Raw genomic sequence first — 12,110 nt, 5'->3', positions numbered from 1 at the left:
TGCTTTGTAAATGTTATATAACCTTCTCTAGAATATTCTTTAATTACACCCACACGTCTGGCAAAACAGAAACAATACTCCATCCCAAATAACTGCAATATTTGTTATGTGAGCTACAAATGTGTATACTTGTTGTTTATTATTGACAGATTTATTGCAGATTAGGTGCTCCTAAATTCCACATTTTATTACATTTTTAGGAGTGCTAAAGCCTGTTTCACCCTGTAACTCATGTGCATTAAGCTTGATTAAAATTAAATGCAGAGTGGTGTGATTAAGTTTTGAACGTGTCATTGTGTGAATTGGGAAAGGCTGTTTTACATGTGAAAAGCGAAGGTGATTTGAATTCAGGACATGTTCTTGAGCAACTGATTCCAATGCACTACCCACATGGTCTTTCCTGTTTGTTTCACAACCTTTAGCGACTTGGGAAGGCTTGCTGAACTGCAAGTTTGTTTGGTGTTTTTTTGTTTTCTTAATCCAGTATATTCCCATAAATCACGTTCGTCCAAGTTTTGAAAGCAGCATTTTTGAGCAAGTTCAGAATGGAAAAGAAGGTCGATCATCAACTTGAGGATAGGTAAGCAACTTAAGATGAACTGTTTTTTGGTTTCTTTCACCTGCCTTCACCTTTTTTCTAACAGTTTAACTGTAAGATAGCTTCTAATACTTTCACCAGCATGCATGCACAGTGCATAAATGTGGTGATGGTTTAACCACTTAGTCACTTCTGCCAGAGTTATTGAATGAATGTTCCTCATATTATAATATAGTTTTGCACCCAACCTTGGCACTGAGTCCACAAGTCCCAATTCCTCAAAAAGATTTTACTCATGTGTGTTTTTATTATGGTGATCAAGGATGTGCTTTTCCAGAATCATCCAGATGTGTTAATTTGAATTGATTTTGATTATTTTTGTCCTTTGAATACATTGTCATCTCAATTGGGAGAGAAATGTGATCAATGTTTGGATCAGTCTTTATATTGATTTGCAATGGCTCCTCCCCATTTACCATGACAACAATATTGACGAGTGGGAGCAGACAGTTGTTGTTTTTTTTGACAAACAAAGCAAGGGGCTTTTCCTGTGGCAAAGCCCCGGCATTGTGTTGGATCAACAAAGCTAAAATGAAACCCCTGCCAGAATTTGAGGTGGAGTGCGTGCGAGTGTGCTTGAAGCCCGTGTTTCCTCTGTGTGTTTCAGTGTGATGTTGCCAGCTCAGAAGACTACGGAACACACGCAGACAGATAGTGAAGAGCTCACCTTTATAGGTGAGTTATGAGCACTGAATAAGAAGACTTTTAGTGCCCAGTGATTGCATTTGCATTTCAGATATGATTTTTTTTCTTATCGCAGGACAAATAGATGTAAGTCAGGCATTTTCCAGCACACCTCTTGCTCCAGCCCATTCTCTTTGGACCACTGATGCTAGAGGTTCAGTCAAGCTGAGAATAGAAGAAGGATGTACAGAGGAACCCAACACAGTTCACCAGTTGTTTAAATCCTCAGTTGAAAAATATGGAAACAAGCATGCACTTGCCAGCAAGAAGAACAACAAATGGGAAAAGATAACTTTCCTAGAGTATTACCAGTTGTGCCGGAGAACAGCCAAGAGCTTTCTAAAGGTATATTAAACAAAAGAACTAATTACATTTTAGGTACGTGCTAGACTACACTGTCAATGATCAGACTTTTACAAAGAAAAGTCCAAAACTTTGTTAATGTGTGCAGCTGGGTTTAGAGCGATTCCATGGAGTGGGAATACTAGGATTCAATTCAGCAGAATGGTTCTTCTCTGCAGTCGGTGCAATCATGGCAGGGTGAGAAGCGCACATTACACATCAACAACTAGACCTGGATTAAGCACTAATCAAACTCAGCCAATCACTGCACATAAATACCATATAGGTGTATATCTCCTGTTGCAGTGAGACATTCAATAACTTCTTTGTTTCTCCTACATCTGTAACAGAGGAATAATGACAGGAATTTATGCCACAAACTCACCGGACGCGTGCCATTATGTGGCTAGTGACTCTAAAGCCAACATTATTGTGGTAGAAAATCAGAAGCAACTGGAGAAGATATTGCAGGTACTATACAATGATATGCACATGCAGTGGGTTTGATTCCACAGCGAAAACATCTTCTCCCTTGCTATTACAGATATGTGACAGACTACCCAATTTAAAAGCCATAGTGCAGTACAGTGGACAGGTTCAGCAGAAGATCTCAAATCTCTACTCTGTAAGTCCTCAGGACAGCACATAAAATGATACAGACCACTATGACTGTTGAGCCTGTGTTCCAAATGGTATATTTCTGCTTTTGGGTAGTGGGAGGAGTTCATGGAGCTGGGTCTGGATGTTTCTGAAAAACAATTGGATGACATTATCAGCAGTCAGAGAGCTAACCAGTGCTGTGTCCTGATCTACACTTCTGGCACCACAGGCAAGCCGAAAGGAGTCATGCTCAGTCATGACAATGTAAGCTTTCATGTGGCTATCAATGTGTGCTTGTATGCCTAATGTGTCTATTAACAAATCTTATTATTGTAACTATGACAAGCTACTTGAAAGCGAAGACGATCAAATGCAAAAACGTAGAAATACCTCAGAAATGTGTTGTTGTTTGAGGTAAAACAAACAATTTTCTGCACTGAATGAATTTACAGATCACATGGACGGCCATTCATGCCAGCAGGGCTGGAGAAATGCAGCCAGCCGACACGAAACAGGAGTCACTAGTGAGTTACCTGCCTCTCAGCCACATTGCTGCTCAGATCTATGATCTCTGGACAGGCATCCACTGGGGTGAGCTGGTATACTTTGCACAGCCAGATGCCTTAAAGGTAAGTAGTTAAAAATATTTGATCATGTGATTCTAACATGTGTCACAAGAATATGCATTTCGACAGCATTCAGTACTACAAGATGTTTAACATGAAAATAGGTGCACTTTCATGGCTCAGATAAAAATAAACATTTTAGTAATTGTGGAGGTAATCATTTGAATAAGATATTGTAAAAATGCAGTATTGTGCAGACTGAATTCCCACACCCACAATGGTGTCTCCCCCCCCCCCCCTTCATTCTTTTTCACATTTTGCACATTTGCTCTGTAGGGAAGCTTGATAACTACACTTCGGGAGGCTCGCCCAACATCCCACATGGGTGTCCCACGGGTATGGGAGAAAATGATGGAGAAGATAAAACAGGAGATTAGTCAGTGTGGATATTTGAAAAAGAAACTGGTTACATGGGCAATGTCAGTCAGCCAGGAAACAAATCAAAAGTGTACGCATGAGTGAGTAGAGTTTTGATTCTCAATAATTATTTATAAAATGTGCATATACGTGTAAATAGATGAATTTTCCCAGAAGAGATGATTTCATTCAAAAGTTTCATTTGCAATTTTATTAGGGATGATGAAAAACCGTTCCTTTTTTACGTGGCTGACAGCCTTGTGCTGCAGAAGCTTCGGAATGAGCTGGGCCTGTCTTGCTGTCAGAAGTTCTTTTCAGGAGCAGCACCGATCAGTAGTGAAACCGTACAGTTTTTCCTGGGTCTGAACATCCGCTTGTATGAAGCCTATGGCATGAGCGAGAGCACAGGACCTCACTTCATGTCAGGTCCAAAAGCTTATAAACTGCCGAGGTAAAAAAAATAATAATAATAATGTTTTTTTCAAAATCAAGAATTGTAAAAAATTACTTGTGTTTGTGGTCCTTATGTTTTGAATTGTAATAAAGTCTAAGACACAGAAAACTCCTTTTTTGACCTATAGCTGTGGAAAAGTGGTGCCTGGCTGTCGATACAAATTGGCCAATGTAGACTGTGAAGGGACAGGAGAAATTTGCTTTTGGGGACGCAACATTTTCATGGGTTTCCTCAACATGGAAGACAAAACAAGAGAAGCTTTGGATGAAGATGGATGGCTGCATTCTGGGGACTTGGGGAAGGTTGATGAAGAGGGTTTCTTGTACATCACAGGAAGGATAAAAGGTAGCATAATCCCATCAAACAAAACTATTGTGAGAGTGTAACTGGACATTTTAGGTCACTGACACACACTGTGGAAAGAGCATGGTGTTCTGGGCAGAAATAAGACTTCTTTCTCTGTGAAGTGAGTCACAAACAGCTGAAATGTCAGGTTGTCTACGCCTTGCATTTAGAGTTGATCATCACAGCTGGAGGAGAGAATGTTCCACCTGTTCCCATAGAAGAAGCAGTAAAGAAGGAGCTACCCATCATCAGCAATGCCATGCTGATTGGAGACAAAAAGAAGTTTTTGTCCATGCTTTTAACCTTAAAGGTAATCTGCTGTAATTGTTCTGATTTCTCCAGCAACATAGCATGAATAGTGACAAGAGAACTGTTAAATGTCTTTCTCACTTACAGGTGTGACAATGATCAATTTAACCCTAATGTCATAATTTCTATGTATATGATGTTGGGATTTATCCCGTTTTTCAGTGTTGTAGCAATACCGAAACCATGGAGCCAACAGAGGAACTCAGTATGGAAGCTGTGGAGTTTTGCAGACAGCTGGGCAGCCAAGCAAGCAAAATGTCTGACATAACCGGTGGAAAAGACAAAGAAGTGTACCAGGCAATTCAAAAGGGGATTGACAGAGTCAACTCTGCAGCCACCTCCAACGCCCAACGCATACAAAAATGGACCATTCTGAGAAAGGACTTCTCTGTTTCTGGAGGAGAACTGGGTAAATTCAGCAGAACAGTGTTAAAAAAAGATTAATACTATACAATAAAGGTTTATGCTGGTATACCATAATATCAAGACCATGTAACACAATACAGGTGCAAGTTGTATCGAATCAGTTGCACATTGCAGAGAATCTATAAATGATTTACTATTTTCTTGTTCCAGGTCCTACAATGAAGCTTCGCCGTCCAGTTGTCTTAGAGATGTACCACAAAGTTATAGAGAGCCTTTATCAAGGATAAAGTCACTTTCTACTGTGTAACTGTTAGTATGAAATCATGTGTCATTTTCCTTCATCTCATCCCCTGTGAACATGCATAAAATGTAATTACAGTACAGCACAAAAGTCTTGAGCCAACCCTCATTTCTTTTTATTTTGGTTCCAATGAGTCAGACTTTCTTGTCATTTTTTGAAGTGTTCTTGAGTGGTCAGATTATACAAGAACTGCGCTGAAAAATTGTGATTACAGGTGTTAAGGTATGATGAATCCAAATTTGACACTTGTGGTTCAAATCATCACTATGTACAATGAAGGTCAGGAGAGAGGTGCAACAGTGAGTGTCTGCAGCCATCTGAAAAACACGATAGAGGCTCTGTCATGTTTTGGGGCTGCATTTCAGCCATTGGTGTTGGAGGATCTTTCCAAAATGGATGGAAATATGAATGCAGAAGTGTACTATTGGAGTCTGATTCATAATCCAAGAGCATCTGGAAAGTATTTGACAATGGCTTCATTTTTCAGCATGACAATGATCCAAAGTAGTAAAAGCATTCCTAGACAGAAACAAAAACAAAATACACTTTTCAGTTGGGTTTGGCCTCCCAAGGGTCTGGTCCTAACCGTTCTTGAAGCAGTGTGGGATCATCTTGACACAGAATAAAACAAAGAGATCAAATCTGAAGAGATTTGAGATATCCTTCAAGAAGCCTGGAGAAATATTCCTGAAGACTATTTAAATAAATTACAAGAACACTTGCTTAAGAAAGTTGTGGCCATACCAATTTGAACTGTACAAACTGTTTTTGCCTTATATCCTGTATTTTCTTGTAAGTTTGCACATTTCAAAAAATAATTGATTTTCCATTTTCACTGCATACTATAAAGAAATGAGGGGTGGCTCAAAACTATTGTATCTATTCTGCAGAATGAAAAAAAGAGAACCACACATAGTGTTTAAAGGATATTTTATTTAATAAGTTTAAAGTTACACCATTTTAATGCAACTTTTACCTTACCAACACTGATTTTGACTTCTTTAAAATGATACCAATCATCTTGCCTGACAGGAAAATTGGTGGAAGTGCTTTATAACATTGATGAGAAAGACATGCTTCTACCCAGAAATCAGTTATAACAGCTATCAGAGTCATTTGAATAACACTGAATAAAAATTATGGCATTTCTCATGTCAGTGTAATACCAATTTTACAATAATTACATAAGCAAACAGTAAGTTTTCAAAAAACATTTAGTGAAAAAAATCTCTAATGTGTTTACAGATGGATTATCTAAGCAACTAAATGTGAAGCAGAGTTTGACTTCTTAGCATATGATTTGTTTGTCAAGTGGAATTTGTGGCTGTGTCTTCAAATACTATTGTCAAATACATTAAACACATTTCACCAATAAATAGATAATATTCACCACTGATACACAGGAAAATCACATATGCATATTCCATATACACAAACCACTGTTAACACAGTTGTTTGGATTGTGCAGAGAGAAAAATTAAACATTCAGGATCTCAAACTCCTGAGTAGTTTTTTCTTTTTTGGTTGAAATGTGCAGATACAGCATGATATGGTCAAGTGGGCAAAACCCTAACAATTAACAAACATATCTCACTAATGTCCTTTTAGTCCATATCCTTCATTCTCTGACATATTGCTTCTGTGAATTCTGAGCACTTTGAGTTCCCTCCCAGGTCTTTGGTCAGAACCTTGAAGATGAATAACATAAGCATTATAAATTAGAAAACAGGTGTACACCATATAACCCAAACTGCAATTCTCCAGAAAAGAAGTAATTACCTTTCTGTCTCGAATTGTGTCAAAACAGGCACTTTCAATCTTCTTGGCATGCCCATGAAGACCCATGTGCCGCAGCATCATGACTGCACTGAGCAGCAGGGCGGTGGGGTTAGCCAAGTCTTTTCCTGCTATATCTGGAGCAGTTCCATGAACCTGATTTTACAGAAAAAGTTGATATTTTTAAAGAACAACAAACACAAATAGACTGTGGATTTTCTGTGCAACTTGTATGTTGATCATGTATCTGCAACTTTACAAAAATGACCCCATACCGACTCAAATATGGCCACACCATTTGCACCAATGTTTCCACTAGGAGTCACTCCAAGACCTCCAATTAATCCGGCACAAAGATCACTGTAATGGTAAACACATTGGGTTACCTTTAGATTTCATAAAACATATACTGGATTTAACATAAATTCATAACATGAATGAGCAATCACATTTTTAATATTGTGTCAATATTTTTGTTGCTTTTTTACAACTCCAGACAATTTTGCTGTCGCCCATGTGTGTTTCAGCTCTCTGTTTTGTATGCTAACTAGTGTGTGCAGGGGTATTCTTGTTCACAATGAGTACCTCCATGGATTGCTCTTGCTCCACCTAACCACTGTTGATACAGGCTGGACAAGTGTCTGATCTTATGCACCACCAAGCTGCATCACGAATCATCACAGCTGTTTAAAGGGATATCCAATTTTCATTCAACCAGGCTGTGACTTCGAGTAACTCCTTACTGTTTTGTTTGGTGTTGGCTACAAGAATAGGGTTTACTACATTTACCATACTGCCTCTGTAAGGACCAGTTAGGTGTTAGTTTTTTGTTAGAGACACTAGGTTTAGAGGTGCTACTACTACTACTGTATTTTTGGTATGAAAACATAGGATTTAATTACACTTTTTTCTTCATTTAGAACAGTCAGGATCCACCTCCTCAGCACTCTCCTGTTCATTCTGTTACCTCCCTTTTTCCTAGTGAGCCACAGTTGAAAAATGTCGTCTTTGATTGATAAAGTGCAAAAGAAAAGACTCATAATTTGCCTTGTTCTTATGAGTATTTTAACATAAAAGATTTACTGGTGACAGTTGTGTACCTTAAGATATCTCCATACAAATTTGGCATCACTAGTACATCAAACTGTGTGGGATCCTGCACCATCTATAAGTTTGGATGAATAAGGACATTAAAAGAAAAATACAGCAAGCATTCTTTTATAGCCATCTAAAACATATTCGGACTAATTTACCACAAAGCTATTGGGACATACATTAAGGCACACGGTATCCAAGTACATCTCAGTGAATTTCACATCTTTGTACTTTTCAGCGGCCTCTCTACATTTTCGTAGGAAAAGTCCATCTGACATGCGCCTAAATGAAAAAAAGAGAAGCAAAAATGTAGTTTCAAGCAGCTTCACAATGACAAATGACTTAACTTGTGCTAAAATATACTTACATGATATTCGCCTTATGAACAGCTGTAACACTGGCTCTCTGATTGTTTCTTGCATATTCAAAAGCGTACTCTGCAATGCGTTTGCTGGCTTGTTCGGTGATGAGCTTAATACTCTGTACAACACCATCAACAATCTGAAATAAAAAGAATGAAGAGTGAACACGACTACAGTGCTGTGCAAATGCCAACCCTCATTACTTGGAGATAATTTATCCAAATTTCAGGAGTGGGACCACACCTCATATATAAACCTCCTGCATTGCAAGCTGTTTGTTATTGTTTTCGTGCCCTATCCTGCCTGTTTCAAAATTAATTCACCTCTCATTAGTGGCCTGAGACCCACCGCCAATCCCTTCTGAGGCCTTCCCCAGTCTCAATTCACGCTTATGCCATCTGCTGTTATCTTAAAGAAATGCTGTCAAACCTAAATGAAGATGTGGTCCCTGCTAGGTAATTTATATTTTACTTTAGATGTTTAAAGTGGTCTTGACCAGTAGTTCTTTGAGTTTTCTTTCAAAGTGTATCTTTGGACTGAAAATGTGTGAAAAAGCAGCCAATGTTCAGTCTTTGTCCCCGACCATTTTCAGAGGGGTGTTTTGTTGTCTTTAAACTTTGTTAAGAAGCAGGAGTACCCAGAAAGAGCCCACACATGAAATTAGTGAAGTTAGGGTAAGTGGTGATTCTAAATTGCCCTTGGGAATGAATTTGATTGCGAATGGTTGTCTGTTTCTTTGTGTTTGCCCTGTGACACACTTGGGACCCATCCAGAGTACATATCACATCTTGGCCTATGACAGCCGGGATGGCCTCCAGCCCACCTGTGACCCTGAGACAAGTTAAATATGAGCACAAAAGTAACCCATGGAGTGTTTTCCCAGGAAATGTAAAGTATAAATAACTGCTTAACCCTTTAGTTTAACAACAACTAATGTAGCAGTAACTAAACCTTGTAACTCATGAGTAGCTGCACAATACTGTCAAATAATAAAACTGAACAATATTTTCTACCTGGGGTGATGTAGCTGGGCTCGAGTTTTTTAACCACTTGCTTAAGGCCTTTTTCCCCCATGTTTGGACTGGCATCATAACTGTGGCCTATTAAGAGGTAATTTCAGTCATTTCTCTTTCTATCATATGGAGTGTAACTAGCAAGCAATGTTCAGTTGAGACATTTGTTTACTTTTGGCTTGCAAAACTTACCTTTTCCTCATTTGTATTCAAGTTGTACTCAAGTGGTGAAATGTGTTTGTTGCTTCCAACATTAGTGGAAACAATTTTCAGAAATGTTTTCTTTTTTTAAGAAGCTCTGTTTTTTTCTGCAGTAAATTATAACCAGAGGCCGAGATTGACTCTTTCTCTAATGTGCCCAAGCGTGTCTTGCAGATGCCCACACCAGGGATGTTATGCAAGTGTCACTGCTTTAGCAATGATATCATGATATAACATTTTTATTTGATGTAAAAGTTTTATACCGGTATGATTGCAAATGATACGATATGGGAAAAATCTACTCTAACACACCGCCAATGCAGTAAATGTATACTGGGTAGGAAAAAACAAACAGTGGAACACTATTGGTCATGGACTGGCCTCTTCAGAGCCTGGACCGCAACATTTCTGAAGCAGTGTAGGATCAGCTCAACCAACATCCAAAGAAAAGGTTTGAATGTTCTTCCAGAAGCCTAGAGAACTATTCCTGAAAACTGTTTAAAGAAATTACAAGAAAGCTTGTCAAAAGGTAATGTTAATAAAGGTCTTACAACATGTTCAATTCCACTGTATTCTCCCTCGGTGTTCTCCCTGATTGTGACCAGGTTCACATCAGTGTAGGGGGTCTGGTAGCCCTCAATGGACACGCAGGGCCGCACATTAGCATAGAGGTCGAAGGTTTTCCTCAACAACAGGTTCATGGAGGGATGGCCAGCAGCTATTGGTGTCTTCAAAGGGCCTTTAGATTGTTAAAGAATTCAAAAATATTTCATGTCAAACCAAAAGAATATATCTAAAAACCTGGTGATTGGTTTGGAAGTTTTTCTCTCTTAAGCATGCCAAATTAATTAATGCCCCTAATAAAATTTAATTTCCAAGCTGCTGATGTGGGAACACATGAGAGTGAAGTTCCTGGAATAAAGAGATTAGTACATATTCCCAATATACACACCATTACCTAGAACTGTCCTACTGTTTAACTTTGCCTTAAAAAAACAAAACAAAAAAACCCCCATATAGATAAATCAATCAGGTTACCTTTCAGGCCAATTTTGTTCTTGTCCATTGATTCTTTGGCATCTGGAGGTATCATCCACTTTCCACCAGGTCCCCGAATGGCTGTAACATTTCTCTCTTCCCACCGAATAGGTGCCTATATCAAAAGGACATTCAATTCATTCTTTTTTCCCAGAACCTTTGTTATCTACAATTATACTAATCATATTTCTATTGTTATATGATTTATGTGGTATCAGTGCTCAAGCATTATATTATTCTCTGATAAAATCTGAAAAATAAATATGCATGTTAATGATTTTCTTTTTTTTAAACTGTTTTTCAGTACTAACTTTAGCTGCTTCAAATATCTTCATGACAGCATTGGAGATCTCTGGACCAATCCCATCACCGGGGATTAAAGTGACAGTCTGAATCTGTGAGGCAGGACAAACACAAGTTTTATTGCACACTGATGAGGTAGTTCAAATTTAATATAACCTCGAAGTTACAGAAAAAACCTTCACACAAAAAAGTCTGTAGTTTTACAAGGAAAAATAAATACCCCACGGATGAAAGTCCTGGATTGTGGAGTCTCATTCTTCAAAGCCCCAACTACCTGTGACAACTGAGAAAAACACAAAACACAAATTGATTTTTTTCCTCCCAACACTATTCTGCTGTTTATTTATGGAAATAAGAAAAAGCACTGAAAACATGTCTGTGTATAGTGTGAGGTGAACTGAACAGATGTCTTGAGTAATGATGATGACCAAATTTGTGCACTGCTGTGTTTAACAGTAAAACATTTTTGACTGGTATAGCTGTTTGGCAAGTTTGTATTGGTTTTGCAAACGATTACATTGTCAGTGTGATCTAAATATGTAAAACAATGCAACTGCATGAAGCTCCTATGTGAGCAGGCAGAGAGACAGGAAGACAGGCAGACAGACAAACAGCCGAAGGCAACCCTGACTTTGAAAAGATTACAAAACAGAGTCTCTATTCCAGATGTGGTCACATCAGAAGCGAGAGTAACTGCCTGCGAGCTCTTTTTCCAGTGCAGCAAGGATATACAGTATTTAAAGTTAGGTACACTTAACTTACTTCCTGTGGTTTGAGTTTATCCTTGCCATTGATCGATAAACCCAACTTTGTTAGTAGATTAAGAATCTGTAGATGATAGACATGTGTTTCCATAACGCAACCTTAATAAAAACATGTTCAACTAGAGCAACGAAGCCATAAATTGCTTCTACATTGCATTACACGAGAACATACACTTGGCTAAATAGCTGCTAGCTAAACGTGTCGGGTTGCTATAGCAACTACGGGCATATAGCCTGTGCGTTAGCGGTCAGCTAAGTAGTTAGCAGTGGATGTTCTGCCTCTGGTATGCTGTCAGCGGGACAGACAATAAGTGTTCGCTGATGAACTGAAACAAAATTGATCTAGTGCAACTATGACACATTTCCATAAGTTTCAACGCACATACCGCTGACCTCCACGCCTTCCCTGCCATTCTGAACGAACCAAGGTCGACACAACAGCTGTAGCAACTGTCGAGCTTCTTCTTCTTGTTGGCGGTATTTTACACCCTCCGAAACGGTGCATTACTGCCACCAACTGGTATGAAGTGTGGACAACCTCGAATCCTATGTATATATGTAGGATTCAGAATCAGA

The 12,110-nt window shown here is 38.7% G+C and overlaps 2 protein-coding genes across 3 annotated transcripts; one reads left to right on the top strand and one right to left on the bottom strand.

Moving 5' to 3' along the window:
- Nucleotides 1–131: 131 nt before the first annotated feature.
- On the top strand, nt 132–5,808 carry acsbg1 (acyl-CoA synthetase bubblegum family member 1). Its single transcript, XM_082542525.1, has 14 exons — nt 132–580; nt 1,206–1,273; nt 1,359–1,627; nt 1,734–1,822; nt 1,975–2,095; nt 2,169–2,249; nt 2,339–2,488; nt 2,677–2,853; nt 3,127–3,308; nt 3,425–3,658; nt 3,789–4,006; nt 4,177–4,316; nt 4,478–4,724; nt 4,892–5,808. Exons 1-14 carry the CDS (start codon nt 546–548, stop codon nt 4,966–4,968), a joined length of 2,088 nt encoding a protein of 695 aa, XP_082398651.1. The 5' UTR covers nt 132–545; the 3' UTR covers nt 4,969–5,808.
- Nucleotides 5,809–5,895: 87 nt separating this feature from the next.
- Nucleotides 5,896–12,029, bottom strand: idh3a (isocitrate dehydrogenase (NAD(+)) 3 catalytic subunit alpha). 2 transcript variants are annotated; one of them, XM_082542529.1, is made up of 12 exons: nt 11,921–12,013; nt 11,533–11,598; nt 10,991–11,053; nt 10,779–10,862; nt 10,468–10,582; nt 9,981–10,168; nt 8,221–8,354; nt 8,033–8,135; nt 7,859–7,923; nt 7,034–7,118; nt 6,762–6,914; nt 5,896–6,670 (listed from the first exon to the last, which is right to left on the bottom strand). In XM_082542529.1, the coding sequence occupies exons 1-12, from the start codon at nt 11,945–11,947 to the stop codon at nt 6,587–6,589; spliced, it is 1,167 nt and encodes a 388-aa protein (XP_082398655.1). In that variant the 5' UTR covers nt 11,948–12,013; the 3' UTR covers nt 5,896–6,586. The 2 variants fall into 2 exon arrangements, with proteins under 2 accessions (XP_082398655.1, XP_082398656.1); XM_082542530.1 differs by lacking the exon at nt 11,533–11,598 and having other exon boundaries at nt 11,921–12,029.
- Between the last annotated feature and the right edge of the window lie 81 nt (nt 12,030–12,110).

Source organism: Aulonocara stuartgranti (assembly GCF_965226115.1).
Source record: "Aulonocara stuartgranti genome assembly, chromosome: 7".
Taxonomy (NCBI): Eukaryota; Metazoa; Chordata; class Actinopteri; order Cichliformes; family Cichlidae; genus Aulonocara; species Aulonocara stuartgranti.
This window is presented reverse-complemented; position numbering and strand designations above follow the sequence as displayed.

What these genes read in the sequence shown, in the direction of transcription:
- acsbg1 (XM_082542525.1), top strand. Translation starts at nt 546, where the DNA reads ATGGAAAAGAAGGTCGATCATCAACTTGAGGATAG. An exon ending in GATCATCAACTTGAGGATAG is followed by an intron (nt 581 to 1,205) that starts GTAAGCAACTTA and finishes TGTGTGTTTCAG; the next exon opens with TGTGATGTTGCCAGCTCAGA. An exon ending in CATCACAGGAAGGATAAAAG is followed by an intron (nt 4,007 to 4,176) that starts GTAGCATAATCC and finishes CCTTGCATTTAG; the next exon opens with AGTTGATCATCACAGCTGGA.
- idh3a (XM_082542529.1), bottom strand. Translation starts at nt 11,947, where the DNA reads ATGGCAGGGAAGGCGTGGAGGTCAGCG. An exon ending in GAACAAAATTGGCCTGAAAG is followed by an intron (nt 10,169 to 10,467) that starts GTAACCTGATTG and finishes AACAATCTAAAG; the next exon opens with GCCCTTTGAAGACACCAATA. An exon ending in ACACAATTCGAGACAGAAAG is followed by an intron (nt 6,671 to 6,761) that starts GTAATTACTTCT and finishes TTCATCTTCAAG; the next exon opens with GTTCTGACCAAAGACCTGGG.